Source organism: Oncorhynchus nerka, linkage group LG12 (assembly GCF_034236695.1).
Source record: "Oncorhynchus nerka isolate Pitt River linkage group LG12, Oner_Uvic_2.0, whole genome shotgun sequence".
NCBI lineage: Eukaryota > Metazoa > Chordata > Actinopteri > Salmoniformes > Salmonidae > Oncorhynchus > Oncorhynchus nerka.
The window spans coordinates 80,096,815-80,118,155 of NC_088407.1; the positions used below are offsets into that span (position 1 = coordinate 80,096,815).

Here is a 21,341-nt window from a genome sequence, read left to right on the forward strand (position 1 = left end):
GCTATATGCAGAAACAGGTGCACGTAGACCTAGGCCTTACTGCAGTAGGCTTTGCAGTTGCATGTAGATTTTAATCTGAATTAATATAACTGTTCAAATTGAATTATTTATTGTATATCCCATTAACAAAACAGCATGCAATCCACCAGGTAAAATAATTGTTTAGTTCATCCACGATGTGTTTATTGACTGGTTTTGGTCACCCCTTTCTTAATTTACCCATAAACCTATCCAACAATATCATTGTTTGTGCTGAAAGGGAACAAGACTATTAAGTCATAGACAGCCCTATACTTATTTGATCGATGCAAACGTATAAGATCAAGCAATGGAGCAATGCACGGAGCATGGGCAACAGTCAACAGAAGACCGTTGACTGGTGGAGTGACGCCGTATGTCTAGAGTCGCATAACCAACGACGAGACGAGCGTGGGATCCGTCCCAATACTGCCGCTGCTGCCTGCCTCATTTGGAATAGCACGGAAAACCGTTCTTTTTTTCTCTGCGTCCTGAAGAGGCCAATTTCAGGATAGTCCCATTTGGGCATTCTTGATCATCGGAAGGTTTTTACAGTGTCTAACAGACGACAGTACAGACTGCCATTAGCGGTAGCATCTCCAAAATAAGGTAAGAAGCATTTGTCTGCAGCAGACACAGTGAATGTTGTTTTATGTTGTCATAGCATGTATTTTTTTATTTTTAAATATGATTGTCTAGAGACATAGGCTAATCATTTCCATTCACGATGTATCTCATACTGGGGGTATCCTGCCCTTAAAAACATTCGATTAATGAGATTTGGCGTTTTATTTGGGGGAGGAATTGTCACCTGCGCATCCATCATTAAAATGAATGCATAACGTTTTCAAAACATCCTGAGTTAATTCATTATATTGAGAAAATAATATGAAAATCGTGTTTTTCTCGTTGTTCTATTCAAATTTCATGAGAATGACCAGACAATCGTGTAATTGTATGGGTTGATTGTCAGTTTTTGTCATATTTTAAGATTATGCGCATGGTGAAAAATGACACGATAAATAGAGTGGTGTGATTTCAAGCGGGTTATCACTTACGAGGTTTAATTCCCTCTCCACTGCGTCGTTTCTATCGGAATGCACTTGCATACCTCTCTCTCTCTCTCTCTCTCTGTCCGAGCAGACTCGTACCATGAACTGGATAACCGAAACGACATGTTCTATCTGAAAATAAATAGCCTATATCTATCCACATCACATGTTAGTTTCGCGCGTACATGTGAGGTGGACACCTATACTTTGTTAAATGTCTAACGACGTTAATCTTAGATGAACAAATAGACCGTAGGAGCCAAACCCATTTTCACCTTGCCCCTGATCATTTCTCTCTCCTATCTTCGCTCAATATGTTTCTCCTCAAGGTCATTCGATGCATAGTAGCCTAATGACTTAGGCTAATTTTATGTTATGTAACATCTAAATTATTTCAACACAAGCCTTTTGGTTGCATCATCTAAATATATGTCATTTTTTAATGAAAAATATAGTTTGCGCAAAATGTTGGGTATGCAACATAGCCTACATTGCAAATGAGCCAAGCCCATGTCAATATACTGTGCCTGTGTATCGTGTAATGGTTATGTATGTCAGGGGTGTCAAACTCCTCCCATGGAGGCCCAACTGTCTGCTGGTTTTTGTTTTTCCCTTTCAATTAAGCCCTAGACAACCAGGTGAGGGGATTTCCTCACTAAATTGTGACCTTAACACATGGTTGTTGGTTCAAGCACAGTGCTCGCTGACCATGACTACATGACAATATACCGTATGCATATCCTACTGCATAGCGTACACCCAGGGCCATCAGTTATCCTGATCTCCCTCAATTGTCAATTTATAAATAGTCCCGAGTTAATTTGATTTGGATTATGTTTTCCAGGACAGGTCAGGATAACATCTGACATTTCGCATATAGGCTACAATATGAACACCCATATAGTTTACATTATATACTGTGGTCAACAGATTTGCAAGACAGGTGTCAGCAGCAGCTAATGTTAATCCAGGCTGTGAGAATGGCATGTTTTTATTATTGAAGAGGATCAGAGAGCAGCTCACCAGATGGGCTGATTCCCTTGTTTATTCATTAGTCAAAAGGCTTTATATGATCACCGAAGTAGCAACGATAGCCTGTTGCCCATTCACCCTACGGGCTACACACTGACTTCATCTAATCCCTCCACTGTGTGATGGATACCTTATCACTCACTCTGTTTCCATTAATGAATAGTTTCCTCTGGAGGTTTCTACATCGAGGTTATTAAACATAAACTGCAATTAAAAGCCCAGGTGTATGTCCCAAATGGCACTCTATTCCCTATATAGTGCACTAATTTTGAGCAGAGCCCTATAAAGGGAGTACGGTGTCATTTGTGAAGCATCCCATGTGTCAGGCTACAGGTAATCATGGAGCCAAAATTGGCGTACGACAGTCTGTCACACAAGACTACAGGCTACAGGTAAAATGCAGACCGGTAACCTGATAGGTGATGATGGAACGCTTGATGAAGTGGTCGTGCTGACGGCAGTGGTCCTGTCCGACACTGTGTGATGTCAGGCCAGATGCCATGTGGTGCCAACAGATTTAGAGAACACAAATAGAACACTGGCGTCAGGCAGGGAAAGCATCTGTGCATGTCAAAATCAACCTCAATGAAATCAACCAAGCAATTCATTATTGTTGTTTTTTTTGTTGTTGAATTATTTACAAAAGGACTGTTTGACACAAAACAGGTTTGAGAGCAAAATCGTTGGTAAAACTTCCTATGAAAACCCTCCCATCATAATGCATTATAAGCATGTTTATAACATCTTATGCGCTATGCATAACGCACTATAATGCACAGCATACATTTGAATGTGTGATAGGCTTTTTCTATAACCATGATAGAAATAAAATAAAGGCATGTCTTACATACTGTGCTATATTGTACTACATGTTCGTAGAACAATACCTTGATGAAGGTTTATTGAGACCGAAACACTGGTCTATGATCTATTAAATGTGTGCTGGACTTTCCTTTCTATTCAAAATAAATCCTTTCTGCACCACAGGCATCATGGGAAAACAGAACAGCAAGCTGACCCCTGAGGTGATGGAGGACCTGGTGAAGAGCACAGAGTTTAACGAACACGAGCTGAAGCAGTGGTACAAAGGCTTCCTCAAAGACTGCCCCAGTGGTAGACTGAACCTGGACGAGTTTCAACAACTCTATATCAAGGTGTGTATGAGGTGTGGTACACCCGATGCTGGAGAAATTATGTATATGATGTTATAGCTTCTAGCTAGGGAAATGATTGATATCCTGATTACATAGTGTGATTGTAAGAAACCTTTGTGAAGCTAGAACAGACAGAATCAGGGTTTGACTTCTCTATATTAGAATTGTACTGTTGTTCATGTTCTCCCCGTCATATTAACCAATCATAATGCTAGTTAAAAATATATGTTTTTAAATAGTTGGATATCACAGCTGTCTCTCAATAAATGTTTCAACCCTGCAGTTCTTCCCGTACGGCGATGCGTCAAAGTTTGCGCAGCACGCCTTCAGGACCTTCGACAAGAACAGCGACGGCACCATCGACTTCCGAGAGTTCATCTGTGCCCTGTCCATCACATCGCGTGGCAGCTTCGAGCAGAAACTCAACTGGGCCTTCAACATGTACGATCTGGATGGAGACGGCAAGATCACCCGGGTGGAGATGTTAGAGATCATCGAGGTAAGGAATAACACTGATGGCTGGCTTCCCGGACACAGATTACACTGTTTTAGTCCACTACGAGGTTTTAATCCGTGTCCGGGAACCAGCCCTATATGTTTTTTCATTTACTTGTACCCATGAAGCTTATACTAGCTGTTTAAGTTGTTTATCCAGTTTTAATTAATCAGCAGTGCATGTTATTTGAATGTATGCTACAAAGGCAAACATTGAGACAGAGGACGATCAAGTTTAGCCACCAGATAAATCAGGAGAACGTGTGTCCCGATGAGAGGGGTGGGATGTCCTTAGGGGGAGCAGCGGGTAAGGTAAGTGACCGATGAGAGGGGTGGGATGTCCCTAGGGTGACCAGCAGGTAAGGTAAGTGACCTTTGAGAGGGGTGGGATGTCCCTAGGGTGACCAGCAGGTAAGGTAAGTGACCTTTGAGAGGGGTGGGATGTCCCTAGGGTGAGCAGCAGGTAAGGTAAGTGACCGATGAGAGGGGTGAGATGTCCTTAGGGGGAGCAGCGGGTAAGGTAAGTGACCGATGAGAGGGGTGGGATGTCCCTAGGGTGACCAGCAGGTAAGGTAAGTGACCTTTGAGAGGGGTGGGATGTCCCTAGTGTGACCAGCAGGTAAGGTAAGTGACCTTTGAGAGGGGTGGGATGTCCCTAGGGTGAGCAGCAGGTAAGGTAAGTGACCGATGAGAGGGGTGAGATGTCCTTAGGGGGAGCAGCAGGTAAGGTAAGTGACCGATGAGAGGGGTGAGATGTCCCTAGGGGGAGCAGCAGGTAAGGTAAGTGACCTTTGAGAGGGGTGGGATGTCCCTAGGGGGAGCAGCAGGTAAGGTAAGTGACCTTTGAGAGGGGTGGGATGTCCCTAGGGTGAGCAGCAGGTAAGGTAAGTGACCTTTGAGGGGGTGGGATGTCCCTAGGGGGAGCAGCAGGTAAGGTAAAGGACCTTAGAGGGGGTGGGATGTCCCTAGGGGGAGCAGCAGGTAAGGTAAGTGACCTTTGAGGGGGTGGGATGTCCCTAGGGGGAGCAGCAGGTAAGGTAAGTGACCTTTGAGGGGGTGGGATGTCCCTAGGGTGACCAGCAGGTAAGGTAAGTGACCGATGAGAGGGTGGGATGTCCCTAGGGGGAGCAGCAGTTAAGGTAAGGGACCTTAGCGGGGGTGGGATGTCCCTAGGAGGAGCAGCAGGTAAGGTAAGTGACCTTAGAGGGGGTGGGATGTCCCTAGGAGGAGCAGCAGGTAAGGTAAGTGACCGATGAGAGGGTGTGGGGAGAAAATGTCAATTGGGGGAGTAGGTTGCTGACTATTCAACAGTCTGAGGGTAGAAACTATTGGCCAGTCTTCCAGTTTTTGCCATGATGCTCCTGTACTACCCGCATCTGAGTGATTGAAGCAGGGAGAACAGGGCGTGTCTTGGGTGCCTGATGATCATCTTGGCCTTCCTGTGACACTTGGTGGTGTAGGTGTCCTGTAGGGCAGGAAGTGTGCACCCAAATGGTGCGTTCGGCTGCACGTATCAACCTCTGACGTGCATTGCTGTCTGGGGTGGTGGAATTGCCGTACCAGGCTGTGATGCAGACTGACAGTAATGCTCTCGATGCTGCTCCAGTAGAACACTGAGGGGCCTCGGGGATAGCATCCTGAGGTTGAAAAGTTGCTGTCGTTTCTTCTTCCCCATGGTCTCCGAGTGGTTTGACCATTTCAGCTTCTAGTTGTGTACGCAGAGGAATTTGAAGTTATTGACTGTCTCCACGGCTGCCCTGTTGATGAGGATGGGAGTGTGTCCAGCCTGGTTCCACCTGAAGTCCACAGTCAGCTCCTTTGTTTTGCTAACGTTGAGGGAGAGGTTGTTTACCTGGTGCCACGCTGTCAGAGTGCCTACCTCCTCCCTGTAGGCCGTATCGTTGTTGTTGGTAATCAGGCCTACTGCTGTCGTGTCATCAGCTAACTTGATTATGGAGTTGGAACTGTGTAAGGCCAGTCAGTCGTGGGTATACAGGGAGTACAGGAGGGGACTGAGGACGCACCCTTGTGGAGCCCACGTGTTGAGAATCAGTGTAGAGGTGGTAATGTTGCCTACTTTCCCCACCTGGGGGCTGCCCATCAGCAAGTCCAGGACACAGTTGAATAGGGATGAGTTCAGACCCAGGGCTGATTGTAATGAGCTTATAGAGCACTATGGTATTGAAGGCCGAGCCATACTCGATAAACAGCATCCTGGGATACAGTGCATTTGGAAAGTATTCAGACCCCTTGACTTCTTCCACATTTTGTTCCATTACAGCCTTATTCTAAAATTGATTAAATACATAAAAAATCCTTATCTACACATAATACCCCATAATGACAAAGCGAAAACAGGTTTAGACTTTTTGCAAATGTATAAAAAAAAAAAAAAATTTAAACATTATTTACATAAGTTTTCAGACCTTTTGCTATGAGACTTTAAATGTAGCTCTTGGTGCATCCTGTTTCCATTGATCAACCTTGAGATGTTTCTACAATTTGATTGGAGTCCACCTGTGGTAGATTTTATTGATTGGATACGATTTGGAAAGGCACACATCTGTCTATTTAAGGTCCCACAGTTGACAGTACATGTCAGAGCAAAAACCAAGCCATGACGTCAAAGGAATTGTCCGTAGAGCTCCGAGACAGGATTGTGTCGAGGCACAGATCTGGGGAAGGGTACCAAAAAAATGTCTTCAGCATTGAAAGTCCACAAGAACACAGTGGCCTCCATCATTATTAATTGGAAGAAGTTTAGAACTAACAAGACTCTTCCTAGAGCTGGACACCCGGCGAAACTGAGCCATCGGGGCAGAAGGGCCTTGTTCAGGGAGGTGACCAAGATGGTCACTCTGTCAGAGCTCCAGCGTTCCTCTGTGGAGATGCGAGAACCTTCCAGACGGACAACCATCTCTGCAGCACTCCACCAATCAGGCCTTTATGGTAGTGGCCAGATGGAAGCCACTCCTCAGTAAAAGGCACATGACAGCCCACTCGGAGTTTGCCAAAAGGCACCTAAAGGACTCAGACCATGAGAAACAAGATTCTCTGATCTGATCAAACCAAGATTGAACTCTGCCTAAATGTCAAGTGTCACATCTGGAGGAAACCTGGCACCAACCCTTTGGAAGCACGGTGGTGGCAGCATCATGCTGTGGGGATGTTTTTCAGCAGCAGGGACTGTGAGACAAGTCAGGATCGAGGGAAAGATGAACGGAGCCTAGTACAGAGAGATCCTTGATGAAAACCTGTTCCAGAGTGCTCAGGAACTCAGACTGGACCAAAGTTTTACCTTCCAACAGGACAACAACCCTAAGCACACAGCCAAGACAACGCAGGAGTGGCTTCGGGACAAGTCTCCGAAAGTCCTTGAGTGGCCCAGCCAGAGCCCGGACTTGAACCCGATTGAACATCTCTGGAGAGACCTGAAAGTAGCTGTTCAGCAACGCTTCCCATCCAACCTGACAGAGCTTGAGAGGATCTGCAGAGAAGAATGGGAGAAACTCCCCAAATACAGGTGTGCCAAGCTTGTAGCGTCATACCCAAGAAGACTTGAGGCTGTAATCGCTGCCAAAGGTGCTTCAACATAGTACTGAGTAAAGGGTCTGAATACTTATGTAAATGTGATTTCTTTTTTTTGTTGCTTTGTCATTATGGGGTATTGTCTGTAGATTGGTGAGGGAAAAAAACAATTGAATACATTTTAGAATAAGACTGTAACGCAACAAAACATGGAATAAGTCAAAGGGTCTGAATAGTTTCCTAATGCACTGTATGCAGTCCTTTTGTCCAGGTGGGTAAGGCCAGTGTGTTATGTTATATACATTTATTATATGTTACAGTGGGGAACATTGGTATATCAATTCAGAAGTATCAAGATTAAACTTTGAACATGTTAACGGACTAATAACCAAGACTGTGTGAAAATAGGTCTTTCTTGAATTCATTACACCCCTGTTCCTTTCTGTGGTATCGTCTCACCTATCAACCCTGGTTGTCTATAGGCCATATACAAAATGGTGGGCACTGTGATCATGATGAAGATGAACGAGGATGGCCTGACACCGGAGCAACGGGTAGACAGGATCTTCAGCAAGATGGATAAGAATAACGATGACCAGATCTCATTGGATGAGTTCAAAGAGGCGGCCAAGAGTGATCCGTCCATCGTGCTCCTCTTGCAGTGTGATATGCAGAAGTGAGGAGGTGCTCATCTGTATAAAACCAGACGTGCACACACTCTGCGGACAGGCAGCACATGTTTTAAATGTTTCATTAAGTTATTCTTCTTCTTCTCAGCCTTTTCCACAGGAAAAAAATATATACTTGGACTATTTTTCAATGGACTTGCTTCTTGTGGTTGTATGCATGAGAATGTCAAATAGCGGAATAATTTTTAATATATTACATTACACAGTATCATGATACATTTATATTTTATCGAACCTGACCTGCCAATGTGAATTGTGCACAAGTAATCCTATTCCACTTACCCATTCACTTTTAGGCTAGCTTGTATATCAGTGAAGCGCTATACATTGAAAGATTCTGTTCCTGCAGTATTTAGATGATCCATGTCCACTGCTGCAGCTAGCTGCTAATGCTAATGCTAATGCTTAACATGCTGGTAATGAACAATCATTCCTATCATCATTGTAACTTGTCTCTATTAATACCCAAACTTCTTGAGCTCTTGGAAAAATAGAGGAGATCCTTGTTCTTTCCAGATAAGGTGTTCTGTTCAGACTGACTGGAACTGATGTGTAGGTTCTAATATTTAAATGCATGTGTTTTGTGTTCAGACTCTATACTCAAACCTCTTGTTAAATTGTTGCATCTGCAAGCGGGGTATTCAAGGAGAACCCCCTCCCGAAATGCGTTTGGTATTGTTGCATGGGATGTACAGTAGTGATTCACCGACCATTACATGATTAACCTTCTGTGGGCGGCTGTTGCCCTCATATTTAATAACGTATACATGTGGAATTAATGTGACACTTGAGTTCTTGAACGACAGATAATATGGGCCCTGGTTGTAACCTCTCACACATACAGAAGATGTATCTGAAAATGTAGTAGTGAATTAAAGCACAGCAGTAATTGGAAAAAGTAGAGAATAAATCTGCTGCTAATATACTACCCACTGGGCAGAAACTGGTTGAATCAATGTTATTTCCACATTAAAAAATTGTTTTTTTTAACCCAACTTTGAACCTAAATCCAATTGCATGGTGACATTGGTTGTTGATTTCACGTTAGTTGACAACTCAACCAAATGTAAATCAAAACTAGACGTTGAACTGATGTCTGTGCCCAGTGGTTATCCATTATATTATTCTGTTGCTATCAATCAAAATCAATCAATCAATCACCAGGCCAATAATAATCTATCTTCAATACCAGTCACCCATCACTCTTAGCATTGCTGGATACATTATACACCATAACATCCTAATAGGTTGGATTTCTCAGCCTGTACGTTTGCCCACTATTTACAATACAACGTTACGTCATACATATCACTATGTTTACCGTAACACAGCATGGCGTCTGGAGCTTGTAAATTAAGCGCTTATTTCCAGAGCAGAAAAGCCTGAGTTTACCGGACATACTGCATTACTACCAACGGTACTTTTATATTAAACATTTTAAAAATTATCAAAAGGTTTCATCTTCTAATCTCAATCTACGTTTACAATGGTCTTTAAAAGACGCTGAATCCTCCACGAGATACAGGTGCTAGGATGAAAACATGGCTTCTGAAACTAAAGGTTGTAGTCCTGTATCAAATGTACACCTATATGGATTACAGATATTGTGAAAATGTACTTTTTATTGAACATAACCAGACTGATTTACCACTTGGAAGCTATGCAGGCATGTACTGGCAGACAGTCCACTTACTGTACCAATGGAATCTGGCCCCGTTTTCCATAGTTCTGGATACAGCATCATGTGGACTTGAATGCTCATAGCTGTTTATTATCATTAGTCTATATTATTACTACATCAGGGTGATCCTAACTCCATGGCAACAATCTTTGTCAAGTAAATGTTTATACTAAATTTTTAAAATCCAATTTAAAAAAAAGATAAGTGTATTTTGTTACCTTGGTTCTTTTTATGCATGTTGCATGTGTTGCACCCAAAATGGTTCCATTCTTTATGTAGTACTAAAGAAACTCAATCAAATAAACATCTATGGGCTTTTACAAAAGGCATGGTCTGGTAAGTGTGATTCTATTTATTATCCAGGCAATCAAGAATGGTACATATTTTCTTGCTTATCCAACATTTTAAAAATGATGCTGTTTAGCAACCGGTTAGGTTCCAAACATATGCATTTTGTTGTTGTTCCAAGGCGAATTATTGGCCTTTCAAGATTCTCTCATTTAAGATACAGGTATTTCCATTTGTTTATTTTTCCCCAATGTCTGCAATATGATGTATTACAACCAATGACAGTTGGATCAGCTAATATTTGTTAATCCATTTTATTGTAACAATGTAACAAGAATTAACATATAAATTAGGTTAGAAAAATTGGATGCGTAAAACATCTTTCAGTTGACAGTAGTTTAAAGCACATCATCAGCATTCAAATACAGTAACCTAAACATATTACAGTTAAATCAATAGCAGGGTCGGGCAAATTGTTTATGAACAAGGAATGAAACAAAACATAATTCCCAATGTATCAAAATTATACAGTGTCTTACTAACTGTAATCAAAGTAAAAAGATATCTACATCTAGTGTACACATACAGTAAGCTGAAAAAAGTCAATCAACAAATCAGCCATAACCAAATTTACAGAATTTAAATGACAAGCAATTAAAGATGCACTATGCAAAAATCGCTCTCCATTTCCTGGTTGCTAAAATTTGAATAGTCGACTAATTCAGTTTATGTGACAAAACAAGCAAGTATAGTGTAGAGAATCATTGTACCATCTAAACAGCTGTGAAATATATTTTCCATTTAAAAAAAATATTGTATTTTCAGCTATTTGAAGCTGGTGTACAAAACCGAAAGTAAGAGACAAAACTTAAGAACGGGAAGCATAGACATAGCGCACATAGAACAGATCTGCCACTTCTTAGACTTGCTTTCAACGAGAACTATAACACACATTTCTAAGCAAATTTGGTTGGGTCACACTCAAAAAGATACATATTGCAGCTTTAATATGTAGAAAATGTGAAATATGCATAGAGATATGTGAAAGTAACGGTGTTGACAATACAACAAAGATGTATCCACACAGCCACTATGAAAGTATACAGGCCTACATACTGTGTCATAAGGGGAATTCTTCATAATCCATCCGTCTGCATGGCGCACAACAATAAAGCAGAGTCTTAGGTCTCCCAGAGAGACTTACGTATTCACTCCTAGCAAAAATGTATAGAATGTGTTTAAAAATCCCACACTGTTCTAATGGCTTGTTCGGCATGACGATGGCCTAATCCACCATCTATCAGGGTTGGGGTCAACTCCATTTCAATTCCAGTAAATTCAGGAAGTACAAATTGGAATTTGGTTTACTAACCAAATTGACCCCAGCACTGACATCTATCATCTACCCCAGGTCTTCATCTCCTGTATGTCCTCCTGTCCTCTCTGGATCCTGCAGCTGGTGTATCTTGATGTGGTCACTTTTTGGCAAATTGCTGAAAGAAAAAAAGTGAGAGAATCCACCAACAACACACCTTTAATGTTCTGCATAAGATCAATAAGGGATAAGGGCAATATACACAATATAAGGGCAATATACACAATATAAGGGCAATATACACAATATAAGGGCAATATACACATGTACAATGTCCTCCTCCTACCTGGTAGATAGGGGGGTGATGAAGAAGAACTGACGAAGGTGCTGCCGTTCTGACAGCTCCAGGAGGAGATCCAGTGAGATACGACGATTGTGCATGTCCTTTGAAAAACAAGTTGGAGACAATTTTTTACCAGCGTTGATTCAGTAAGACCTACTATTTTACTATTTTGTTGGGATCCCCAATTAGCCGCTGTCAAAACAGGCTACTCTTCCTGGGGTCAAAACAGAGGCTACTCTTCCTGGGGTCAAAACAGAGGCTACTCTTCCTGGGGTCAAAACAGAGGCTACTCTTCCTGGGGTCAAAAAGAGGGTATAAAAACAAGTAAAATATACTGAACAAAAATATGAATGCAACATGCAACAATTTCAAAGATTTTACTGAGTTACAGTTCATTCTAGACGATTCTGTGCTTCCAACTTTGTGGCAACCGTTTGAGGAAAGCCCTCAGCTGTCCACAAAGGGAGGTCCATACAGAAATAGCTTGCCGAGATCGGTGTGGAAGAACTTGACAGGCCTGCACAGTGCCCTGACCTCAACTCCCATCACCTTTGGGATGAACTGGAATGCAGATTGCGAGCCAGGCCTAATCACCCAATATCAGTGCCCGACATTACTAATACCTGTGACTGAATAGAAGCTATTCTTCGCAGCAATGTTCCAACATCTAGTGGAAAGCCTTCCCAGAAGACTGGAGGCTGTTATAGCAGCAATGTTCCAACTTCTAGTGGAAAGCCTTCCCATAAGACTGGAGGCTGTTATAGCAGCAAAGGGGGGACCAACGCCAAATTATTGCCCATGATTTTGGAATGAGACGTTTGACGAGCAGGTGTTCATAAACTTTTGGTCGTGTAATGTCCCGGAAAAAGAAAAAAAAAGAAGGGGCCTCAGGATCTCGTCAAGGTATTTTTGTGCATTCAAATTGCGATCAATAAAATGAAAATGTGCTCGTTGTCCGTAGTTTATGCCTGCCCATACCATAACCCTACGGGGCACTCTGTTCACAATGTTGACATCAGCAAACCTCTCACTCACACAACGTCATAGACATGAAATGCGGTTGTGAGGCTGGTTGGACATAAAGCCAAATTCTCTAATACGACTTCGGAGGCGGCTTAAGGAAGATAAACAAACATTCAATTATCTGGCAACAGCTCTCGTGGACATTCCTTCAGTCAGCCTGCCAATTGCACGCTCCCTCAAAACTTCAGACATCTGTGGCATTGTGTTGTGACAAAACTGCACATTTTATAATGTCTTTTATTGTCCCCAGAACAAGGTGCACCCAGAATTATTTTGGTAAAGAAGAAATGCTCACTAACAGGGATGTAAACAAATTTGGCATGGTGACTGGAGGAATGCCCACCAGAGCTGTTGCCAGAGAATTTAAATGTTTATTTCTCTACCATAAGCCACCTCCAAAGTCGTTTTAGAAAATTTGGCAGTACGGCCAAATCGGCCTAAAAACTGCAGACCACAAGCAAGTATGCCAGCCCAGGACCTCTACTAGAGGTCGACCGATTAATCGGAATGATTTATGATTAATTAGGGCAGATTTCAAGTTTTCATAACAATCGGTTATCGTCATTTTTGGATACCGATTATGGCTGATTACATTGCACTTCACGAGGAGACTGCGTGACAGGCTGACTACCTGTTACACGAGTGCAGCAAGGAGCCAAGGTAAGTTGCTAGCAAGGATTAAACTTATCTTATAAAAAACGATCAATATTTTTTTATTTTATTTTATTTACCTTTATTTAACCAGGTAGGCTAGTTGAGAACAAGTTCTCATTTGCAACTGCGACCTGGCCAAGATAAAGCATAGCAGTGTGAACAGACAACACAGAGTTACACATGGAGTAAACAATTAACAAGTCAATAACACAGTAGAAAGAAAAAAATGGGCAGTCTATATACAATGTGTGCAAAAGGCATGAGGAGGTAGGCGAATAATACAATTTTGCAGATTAACACTGGGGTGATAAATGATAAGATGGTCATGTACAGGTAGAGATATTGGTGTGCAAAAGAGCAGAAAAGTAAATAAATAAATTTTAAAAAACAGTATAAAAACAGTATGGGAATGAGGTAGGTGAAAATGGGTGGGCTATTTACCAATAGACTATGTACAGCTGCAGCGATCGGTTAGCTGCTCGGATAGCTGATGTTTGAAGTTGGTGAGGGAGATAAAAGTCTCCAGCGATTTTTGCAGTTCGTTCCAGTCACAGGCAGCAGAGTACTGGAACGAAAGGCGGCCAAATGAGGTGTTGGCTTTAGGGATGATCAGTGAGATACACTTGCTGGAGCGTGTGCTACGGATGGGTGTTGCCATCGTGACCAGTGAACTGAGATAAGGCGGAGCTTTACCTAGCATGGACTTGTAGATGACCTGGAGCCAGTGGGTCTGGCGACGAATATGTAGCGAGGGCCAGCCGACTAGAGCATACAAGTCGCAGTGGTGGGTGGTATAAGGTGCTTTGGTGACAAAACGGATGGCACTATGATAGACTGCATCCAGTTTGCTGAGTAGAGTGTTGGAAGCCATTTTGTAGATGACATCGCCGAAATCGAGGATCGGTAGGATAGTCAGTTTTACTAGGGTAAGCTTGGCGGCGTGAGTGAAGGAGGCTTTGTTGCGGAATAGAAAGCAGACTCTTGATTTGATTTTCGATTGGAGATGTTTGATGTGAGTCTGGAAGGAGAGTTTGCAGTCTAGCCAGACACCTAGGTACTTATAGATGTCCACATATTCAAGGTCGGAACCATCCAGGGTGGTGATGCTAGTCGGGCATGCGGGTGCAGGCAGCGATCGGTTGAAAAGCATGCATTTGGTTTTACTCGCGTTTAAGAGCAGTTGGAGGCCACGGAAGGAGTGCTGTATGGCATTGAAGCTCGTTTGGAGGTTAGATAGCACAGTGTCCAATGACGGGCCGAAAGTATATAGAATGGTGTCGTCTGCGTAGAGGTGGATCAGGGAATCGCCCGCAGCAAGAGCAACATCATTGATATATACAGAGAAAAGAGTCGGCCCGAGAATTGAACCCTGTGGCACCCCATAGAGACTGCCAGAGGACCGGACAGCATGCCCTCCGATTTGACACACTGAACTCTGTCTGCAAAGTAATTGGTGAACCAGGCAAGGCAGTCATCCGAGAAACCGAGGCTATTGAGTCTGCCGATAAGAATATGGTGATTGACAGAGTCGAAAGCCTTGGCGAGGTCGATGAAGACGGCTGCACAGTACTGTCTTTTATCGATGGCGGTTATGATATCGTTTAGTACCTTGAGCGTGGCTGAGGTGCACCCGTGACCGGCTCGGAAACCAGATTGCACAGCGGAGAAGGTACGGTGGGATTCGAGATGGTCAGTGACCTGTTTGTTGACTTGGCTTTCGAAGACCTTAGATAGGCAGGGCAGGATGGATATAGGTCTATAGCAGTTTGGGTCCAGGGTGTCTCCGCCTTTGAAGAGGGGGATGACTGCGGCAGCTTTCAATCCTTGGGGATCTCAGACGATATGAAAGAGAGGTTGAACAGGCTGGTAATAGGGGTTGCGACAATGGCGGCAGATAGTTTCAGAAATAGAGGGTCCAGATTGTCAAGCCCAGCTGATTTGTACGGGTCTAGGTTTTGCAGCTCTTTCAGAACGTCTGCTATCTGGATTTGGGTAAAGGAGAACCTGGAGAGGCTTGGGCGAGGAGCTGCGGGGGGGGTGGAGCTGTTGGCCGAGGTTGGAGTAGCCAGGCGGAAGGCATGACCAGCCGTTGAGAAGTGCTTATTGAAGCTTTCGATAATCGTGGATTTATCGGTGGAGACCGTGTTACCTAGCCTCAGTGCAGTGGGCAGCTGGGAGGAGGTGCTCTTGTTCTCCATGGACTTCACAGTGTCCCAGAACTTTTTGGAGTTGGAGGATGCAAACAGGATGCAAACTTCTGCCTGAAGAAGCTGGCCTTAGCTTTCCTGACTGACTGCGTGTATTGGTTACTGACTTCCCTGAACAGTTGCATATCACGGGGGCTATTCGATGCTATTGCAGTCCGCCACAGGATGTTTTTGTGCTGGTCGAGGGCAGTCAGGTCTGGAGTGAACCAAGGGCTGTATCTGTTCTTGGTTCTGCATTTTTTGAACGGAGCATGCTTATCTAAAATGGTGAGGAAGTTACTTTTAAAGAATGACCAGGCATCCTCAACTGACGGGATGAGGTCAATGTCCTTCCAGGATACCCGGGCCAGGTCGATTAGAAAGGCCTGCTCACAGAAGTGTTTTAGGGAGCGTTTGACAGTGATGAGGGGTGGTCGTTTGACTGCGGCTCCGTGGCGGATACAGGCAATGAGGCAGTGATCGCTGAGATCCTGGTTGAAGACAGCGGAGGTGTATTTGGAGGGCCAATATTAACATAATCACTAGTTAACTACACATGGTTGATGATATTACTAGTTTATCTAGCTTGTCCTGCGTTGCATATAATCAATGTGGTGCCTGTTAATTTATCATCAAATCACAGCCTACTTCGCCAAACGGGTGATGATTTAACAAGCGCATTCGTGCAAAAAAAGCACAGTCGTTGCACCAATGTACCCAACCATAAACATCAATGTGTACCTAACCATAAACATCAATGTGTACCTAACCATAAACACCAATGTGTACCCAACCATAAACACCAATGTGTACCTAACCATAAACACCAATGTGTACCCAACCATAAACATCAATGTGTACCTAACCATAAACATCAATGTGTACCCAACCATAAACATCAATGTGTACCTAACCATAAACATCAATGTGTACCCAACGATAAACATCAATGTGTACCTAACCATAAACATCAATGTGTACCCAACGATAAACATCAATGTGTACCCAACCATAAACATCAATGTGTACCCAACGATAAACATCAATGTGTACCCAACGATAAACATCAATGTGTACCCAACCATAAACATCAATGTGTACCTAACCATAAACACCAATGTGTACCCAACCATAAACACCAATGTGTACCTAACCATAAACATCAATGTGTACCCAACGATAAACATCAATGTGTACCCAACGATAAACATCAATGTGTACCCAACCATAAACATCAATGTGTACCTAACCATAAACATCAATGTGTACCCAACCATAAACATCAATGTGTACCTAACCATAAACATCAATGTGTACCCAACCATAAACATCAATGTGTACCTAACCATAAACATCAATGTGTACCTAACCATAAACATCAATGTGTACCCAACCATAAACATCAATGTGTACCTAACCATAAACATCAATGTGTACCTAACCATAAACATCAATGTGTACCCAACCATAAACATCAATGTGTACCTAACCATAAACATCAATGTGTACCTAACCATAAACATCAATGTGTACCTAACCATAAACATCAATGTGTACCCAACCATAAACATCAATGTGTACCCAACCATAAACATCAATGTGTACCTAACCATAAACATCAATGTACCTAACCATAAACACCAATGTGTACCCAACCATAAACATCAATGTGTACCCAACCATAAACATCAATGTGTACCCAACCATAAACATCAATGTGTACCCAACCATAAACATCAATGTGTACCCAACCATAAACATCAATGCCTTTCTTAAAATCAATACACAAGTATATCTTTTTAAACCTGCATATTTAGTTAATATTGCCTGCTAACCTGAATTTCTTTTAACTAGGAAAATTGTGTCACTTTTCTTGCGTTATGTGCAAGCAGTCAGTCTATATGCAGCAGTTTGGACTGCCTGGCTCGTTGCGAACTGTGTGAAGACCATTTCTTCCTAACAAAGATCGTAATTAATTTGACAGAATTGTACATAATTATGACGTAACATTGAAGGTTGTGCAATGTAACAGCAATATTTAGACATGGTTCTATATTTCACTGAAAGAATAACTTGCATTTTATTGATGACAATTTGAATGCACAGAGATACCGTGACGCGATCCTGAGGCCCATTGTCGTGGCATTCATTCACCACCATCACCACGATAATGCACTGCCCCGTGTCGCAAGGATCTGTACACAATACCTGGAAACCGAAAATGTCCAAGTTCTTCCATGGCCTGCATACTCAACAGACACGTCACCCAATGAGAATGCTTGGGATGGTCTGCATCCTCACCAGACACGTCACCCAATGAGAATGCTTGGGATGGTCTGCATCCTCACCAGACACGTCACCCAATGAGAATGCTTGGGATGGTCTGGATCCTCACCAGACACGTCACCTTATGAGAATGCTTGGGATGGTTTGGATCCTCACCAGACACGTCACCCAATGAGAATGCTTGGGATGGTCTGCATACTCACCAGACACGTCACCCAATTAGAATGCTTGAGATGTGTCTGGTGAGGATGCAGACCATCTCAAGCATTCTCATTGGGTGACGTGTCTGGTGAGGATGCAGACCGTCACCCAATGAGAATGCTTGGGATGGTCTGGATCCTCACCAGACACGTCACCCAATGAGAATGCTTGGGATGGTCTGCATCCTCACCAGACACGTCACCCAATGAGAATGCTTGGGATGGTCTGCATCCTCACCAGAAACGTCACCCAATGAGAATGCTTGGGATGGTCTGGATCCTCACCAGACACGTCACCCAATGAGAATGCTTGGGATGGTCTGCATCCTCACCAGACACGTCACCCAATGAGAATGCTTGGGATGGTCTGGATCCTCACCAGACACGTCACCCAATGAGAATGCTTGGGATGGTCTGCATCCTCACCAGACACGTCACCCAATGAGAATGCTTGGGATGGTCTGCATCCTCACCAAACACGTCACCCAATGAGAATGCTTGGGATGGTCTGCATCCTCACCAGACACGTCACCCAATGAGAATGCTTGGGATGGTCTGCATCCTCACCAGACACGTCACCCAATGAGAATGCTTGGGATGGTCTGCATCCTCACCAGACACGTCACCCAATGAGAATGCTTGGGATGGTCTGCATCCTCACCAGACACGTCACCCAATGAGAATGCTTGGGATGGTCTGCATCCTCACCAGACACGTCACCCAATGAGAATGCTTGGGATGGTCTGGATCCTCACCAGACACGTCACCCAATGAGAATGCTTGGGATGGTCTGCATCCTCACCAGACACGTCACCCAATGAGAATGCTTGGGATGGTCTGCATCCTCACCAGACACGTCACCCAATGAGAATGCTTGGGATGGTCTGCATCCTCACCAGACACGTCACCCAATGAGAATGCTTGGGATGGTCTGCATCCTCACCAGACACATCACCCAATGAGAATGCTTGGGATGGTCTGGATCCTCACCAGACACGTCACCCAATGAGAATGCTTGGGATGGTCTGCATCCTCACCAGACACGTCACCCAATGAGAATGCTTGGGATGGTCTGCATCCTCACCAGACACGTCACCCAATGAGAATGCTTGGGATGGTCTGGATCCTCACCAGACACGTCACCCAATGAGAACGCTTGGGATGGTCTGGATCCATGTGTACGACAGCATGTTCCAGTTCCCGCCCATAACCAGCAACTTCTCACAGCCATTGAAGAGGATTGTGACAACATTCCACAATTCTCTTCAATGGCTGTGCAAACAGCCTGATCAACTCTATGTGAAGGAGATGTGTCGTGCTGCATGAGGCAAATGGGTGGTCACACCAGATACGGACTGGTTTTCTGATCCACACCCCTACCTTTTTTGTTAAGGTATCTGTGACCAACAGATGCGCATTCTCAGTCATGTGAAATCCATAGATTAGGGCCTAATGAATTCATTTCAATTGACTAATTTCCTTATATGAAATGTAACTCAGTAAAATATTTTAAAAGTTGTAATCTTCAACGATTTCAAAATGTCTCATCAGCACGTCAGCTCAAACTAAGGTCTTGGAGATTAGCATCAACTTTGATTAAATACTATTTTACAAACTATGTGAATCCAGGTGTGTAAATAACAAGCATGCATGTAGGTCTGTCTTACCATGTAGACGTCAAACTCGTCCAGGCACCTGAAGGGGGACTCGGTGATCTCCCAGAGGGAGAGGATAAAACACACTGTAGAGAAGGATCGCTCTCCTCCAGACAGAGACCGCATGTCACTCATACTGTCGTTCTCACGGCCTGGCGGCTTCACCTGTACACACAGGCCCAGGAGGTTAGAGAGGACAGACAGACAACAGGACACATTGAGTTGGGGTTCACACCCGTAGCTGGAGTGTCTAGTTTGATCAGGTTGTTGTTATGTGGGTCCTGTTGTCTGTAAATACTGATGATTTAATGCAGTCTTAAACTCAGTCCTCTTGAATGCCAAACACATTCCTGTAAAAAGCTAAATAAATGAACTGAACAATTATTATGAAAATGTATTTGTCAAATTGATTCTGACGAATACAGATACTTTGTTTTATGTAAAAGCTACGGAGGCCATTTGAAAAGGATTAGCACACATACCGAGATGGACAGCGTTTCACTGTTGTGATCAAACATCATGGACCCGCAGCAATTCATCTTTATCAGGAAATTATTAAAGTATAACTTGCATCTCACAGAGAGGGACCTAGGTACATAAAAGTCAAGAGTGTGGGAATATTCAACATACGGTATTCGACAATCAGTATTACTAGGGCGAGTTGTGTACTAAAAGGGACAATCAGTATTACTAGGGCGAGTTGTGTACTAAAAGGGACAATCAGTATTACTAGGGCGAGTTGTGTACTAAAAGGGACAATCAGTATTACTAGGGCGAGTTGTGTACTAAAAGGGACAGTCGTGTTCTAAAAAGCATGCTCAATGGAGATCATCCATTTGTACAGGCTTAAGCTTAATCTGTATCTGGGAAATGAGCCATAGAGTATTATTTTTGGGGTTTAGAGAGGTTTAAATAAATAACAACAGTCATGAGCAATTTTAAAGCGGAATTGTCCTTTATGAAATGCGTCAAATGATCACGAATTACCTGCGCATTATTTTGTACCGGGTCTGCCTGTCGGACATTATGTTGTCAAGACGATCTATGAACTTCTTCAGATCTCTCACTTGGTTTGATTTGTCCCTGTAGTTAGCCAGGGCCTCTGCATACTCTCTGGTGAGGAGAAAGATAGTTGAAGTCGGAAGTTTACATACTTACTTTGGAGTCATTAAAACTCGTTTTTCAACCTCTCCACAAATTTATTTTTAAGAAACTATAGTTTTGGCAAGTCGGTTAGGACATCTACTTTGTGTATGACACAAGTAATTCTTCCAACAATTGTTTACAGACAGATTTGTTCACTTATAATTCACTGTATCACAATTGCAGTGGGTCAGAAGTTTACATACACTAAGTTGACTGTGCCTTTAAACAGCTTGGACAATTCCAGATAATGTCATGGCTTTAGAAGCTTCTGATTGACTCAAATTATGTCAATTAGGCTATTGGAGGTGTACCTGTTGATGTATTTCAAGGCCTACCTTCAAACTCAGTGCCTCTTAGCTTGACATCAAAAGAAATCATGGGAAAATCAAAAGAAATCAGCCAAGACCTCAGAAAAAAAATTGGAGACCTCCACAAGTCTGGTTCATCCTTGGGAGCAATTTCCAAATGCCTTGAAGGTACCACGTTCATCTGTACAAAAGTATAAACACCATGGGACCACGCAGCCATCATACCACACAGGAAGGAGACGCGTTGTCTCCTAGAGATGAACGTACTTTGGTGCGAAAAGTGCAAAT

At 43.2% G+C, this 21,341-nt stretch overlaps 2 protein-coding genes across 4 annotated transcripts in view; one reads left to right on the forward strand and one right to left on the reverse strand.

Annotated features, from left to right (window-relative positions):
* Positions 1-399: 399 nt before the first annotated feature.
* Positions 400-9,976, forward strand: vsnl1b (visinin-like 1b). Its single transcript, XM_029675981.2, has 4 exons — positions 400-627; positions 3,090-3,256; positions 3,540-3,755; positions 7,762-9,976. The coding sequence occupies exons 2-4, from the start codon at positions 3,095-3,097 to the stop codon at positions 7,957-7,959; spliced, it is 576 nt and encodes a 191-aa protein (XP_029531841.1). The 5' UTR covers positions 400-627; positions 3,090-3,094; the 3' UTR covers positions 7,960-9,976.
* Positions 9,977-10,235: 259 nt separating this feature from the next.
* smc6 (structural maintenance of chromosomes 6) overlaps positions 10,236-21,341 on the reverse strand; it is a 34,449-nt gene continuing 23,343 nt past the window's right edge. For all 3 annotated transcript variants that reach the window (XM_029675931.2, XM_029675932.2, XM_029675930.2), the window contains exons 23-27: positions 20,587-20,712; positions 20,082-20,187; positions 19,612-19,764; positions 11,599-11,696; positions 10,236-11,430 (exon numbers count right to left, since the gene is read on the reverse strand). In XM_029675931.2, coding sequence (XP_029531791.1) covers positions 11,340-11,430; positions 11,599-11,696; positions 19,612-19,764; positions 20,082-20,187; positions 20,587-20,712 — 574 coding nt within the window. In that variant the 3' untranslated portion in view covers positions 10,236-11,339. The remainder of the gene's footprint in view (positions 11,431-11,598; positions 11,697-19,611; positions 19,765-20,081; positions 20,188-20,586; positions 20,713-21,341) is intronic.

Coding starts and splice junctions, on each gene's coding strand:
- vsnl1b (XM_029675981.2), top strand. CDS start 3,095: ATGGGAAAACAGAACAGCAAGCTGACCCCTGAGGTGATGGAGGACCTG. Junction 3,257..3,539: donor TTCAACAACTCTATATCAAG/GTGTGTATGAGG, acceptor TCAACCCTGCAG/TTCTTCCCGTACGGCGATGC. Junction 3,756..7,761: donor AGATGTTAGAGATCATCGAG/GTAAGGAATAAC, acceptor GGTTGTCTATAG/GCCATATACAAAATGGTGGG.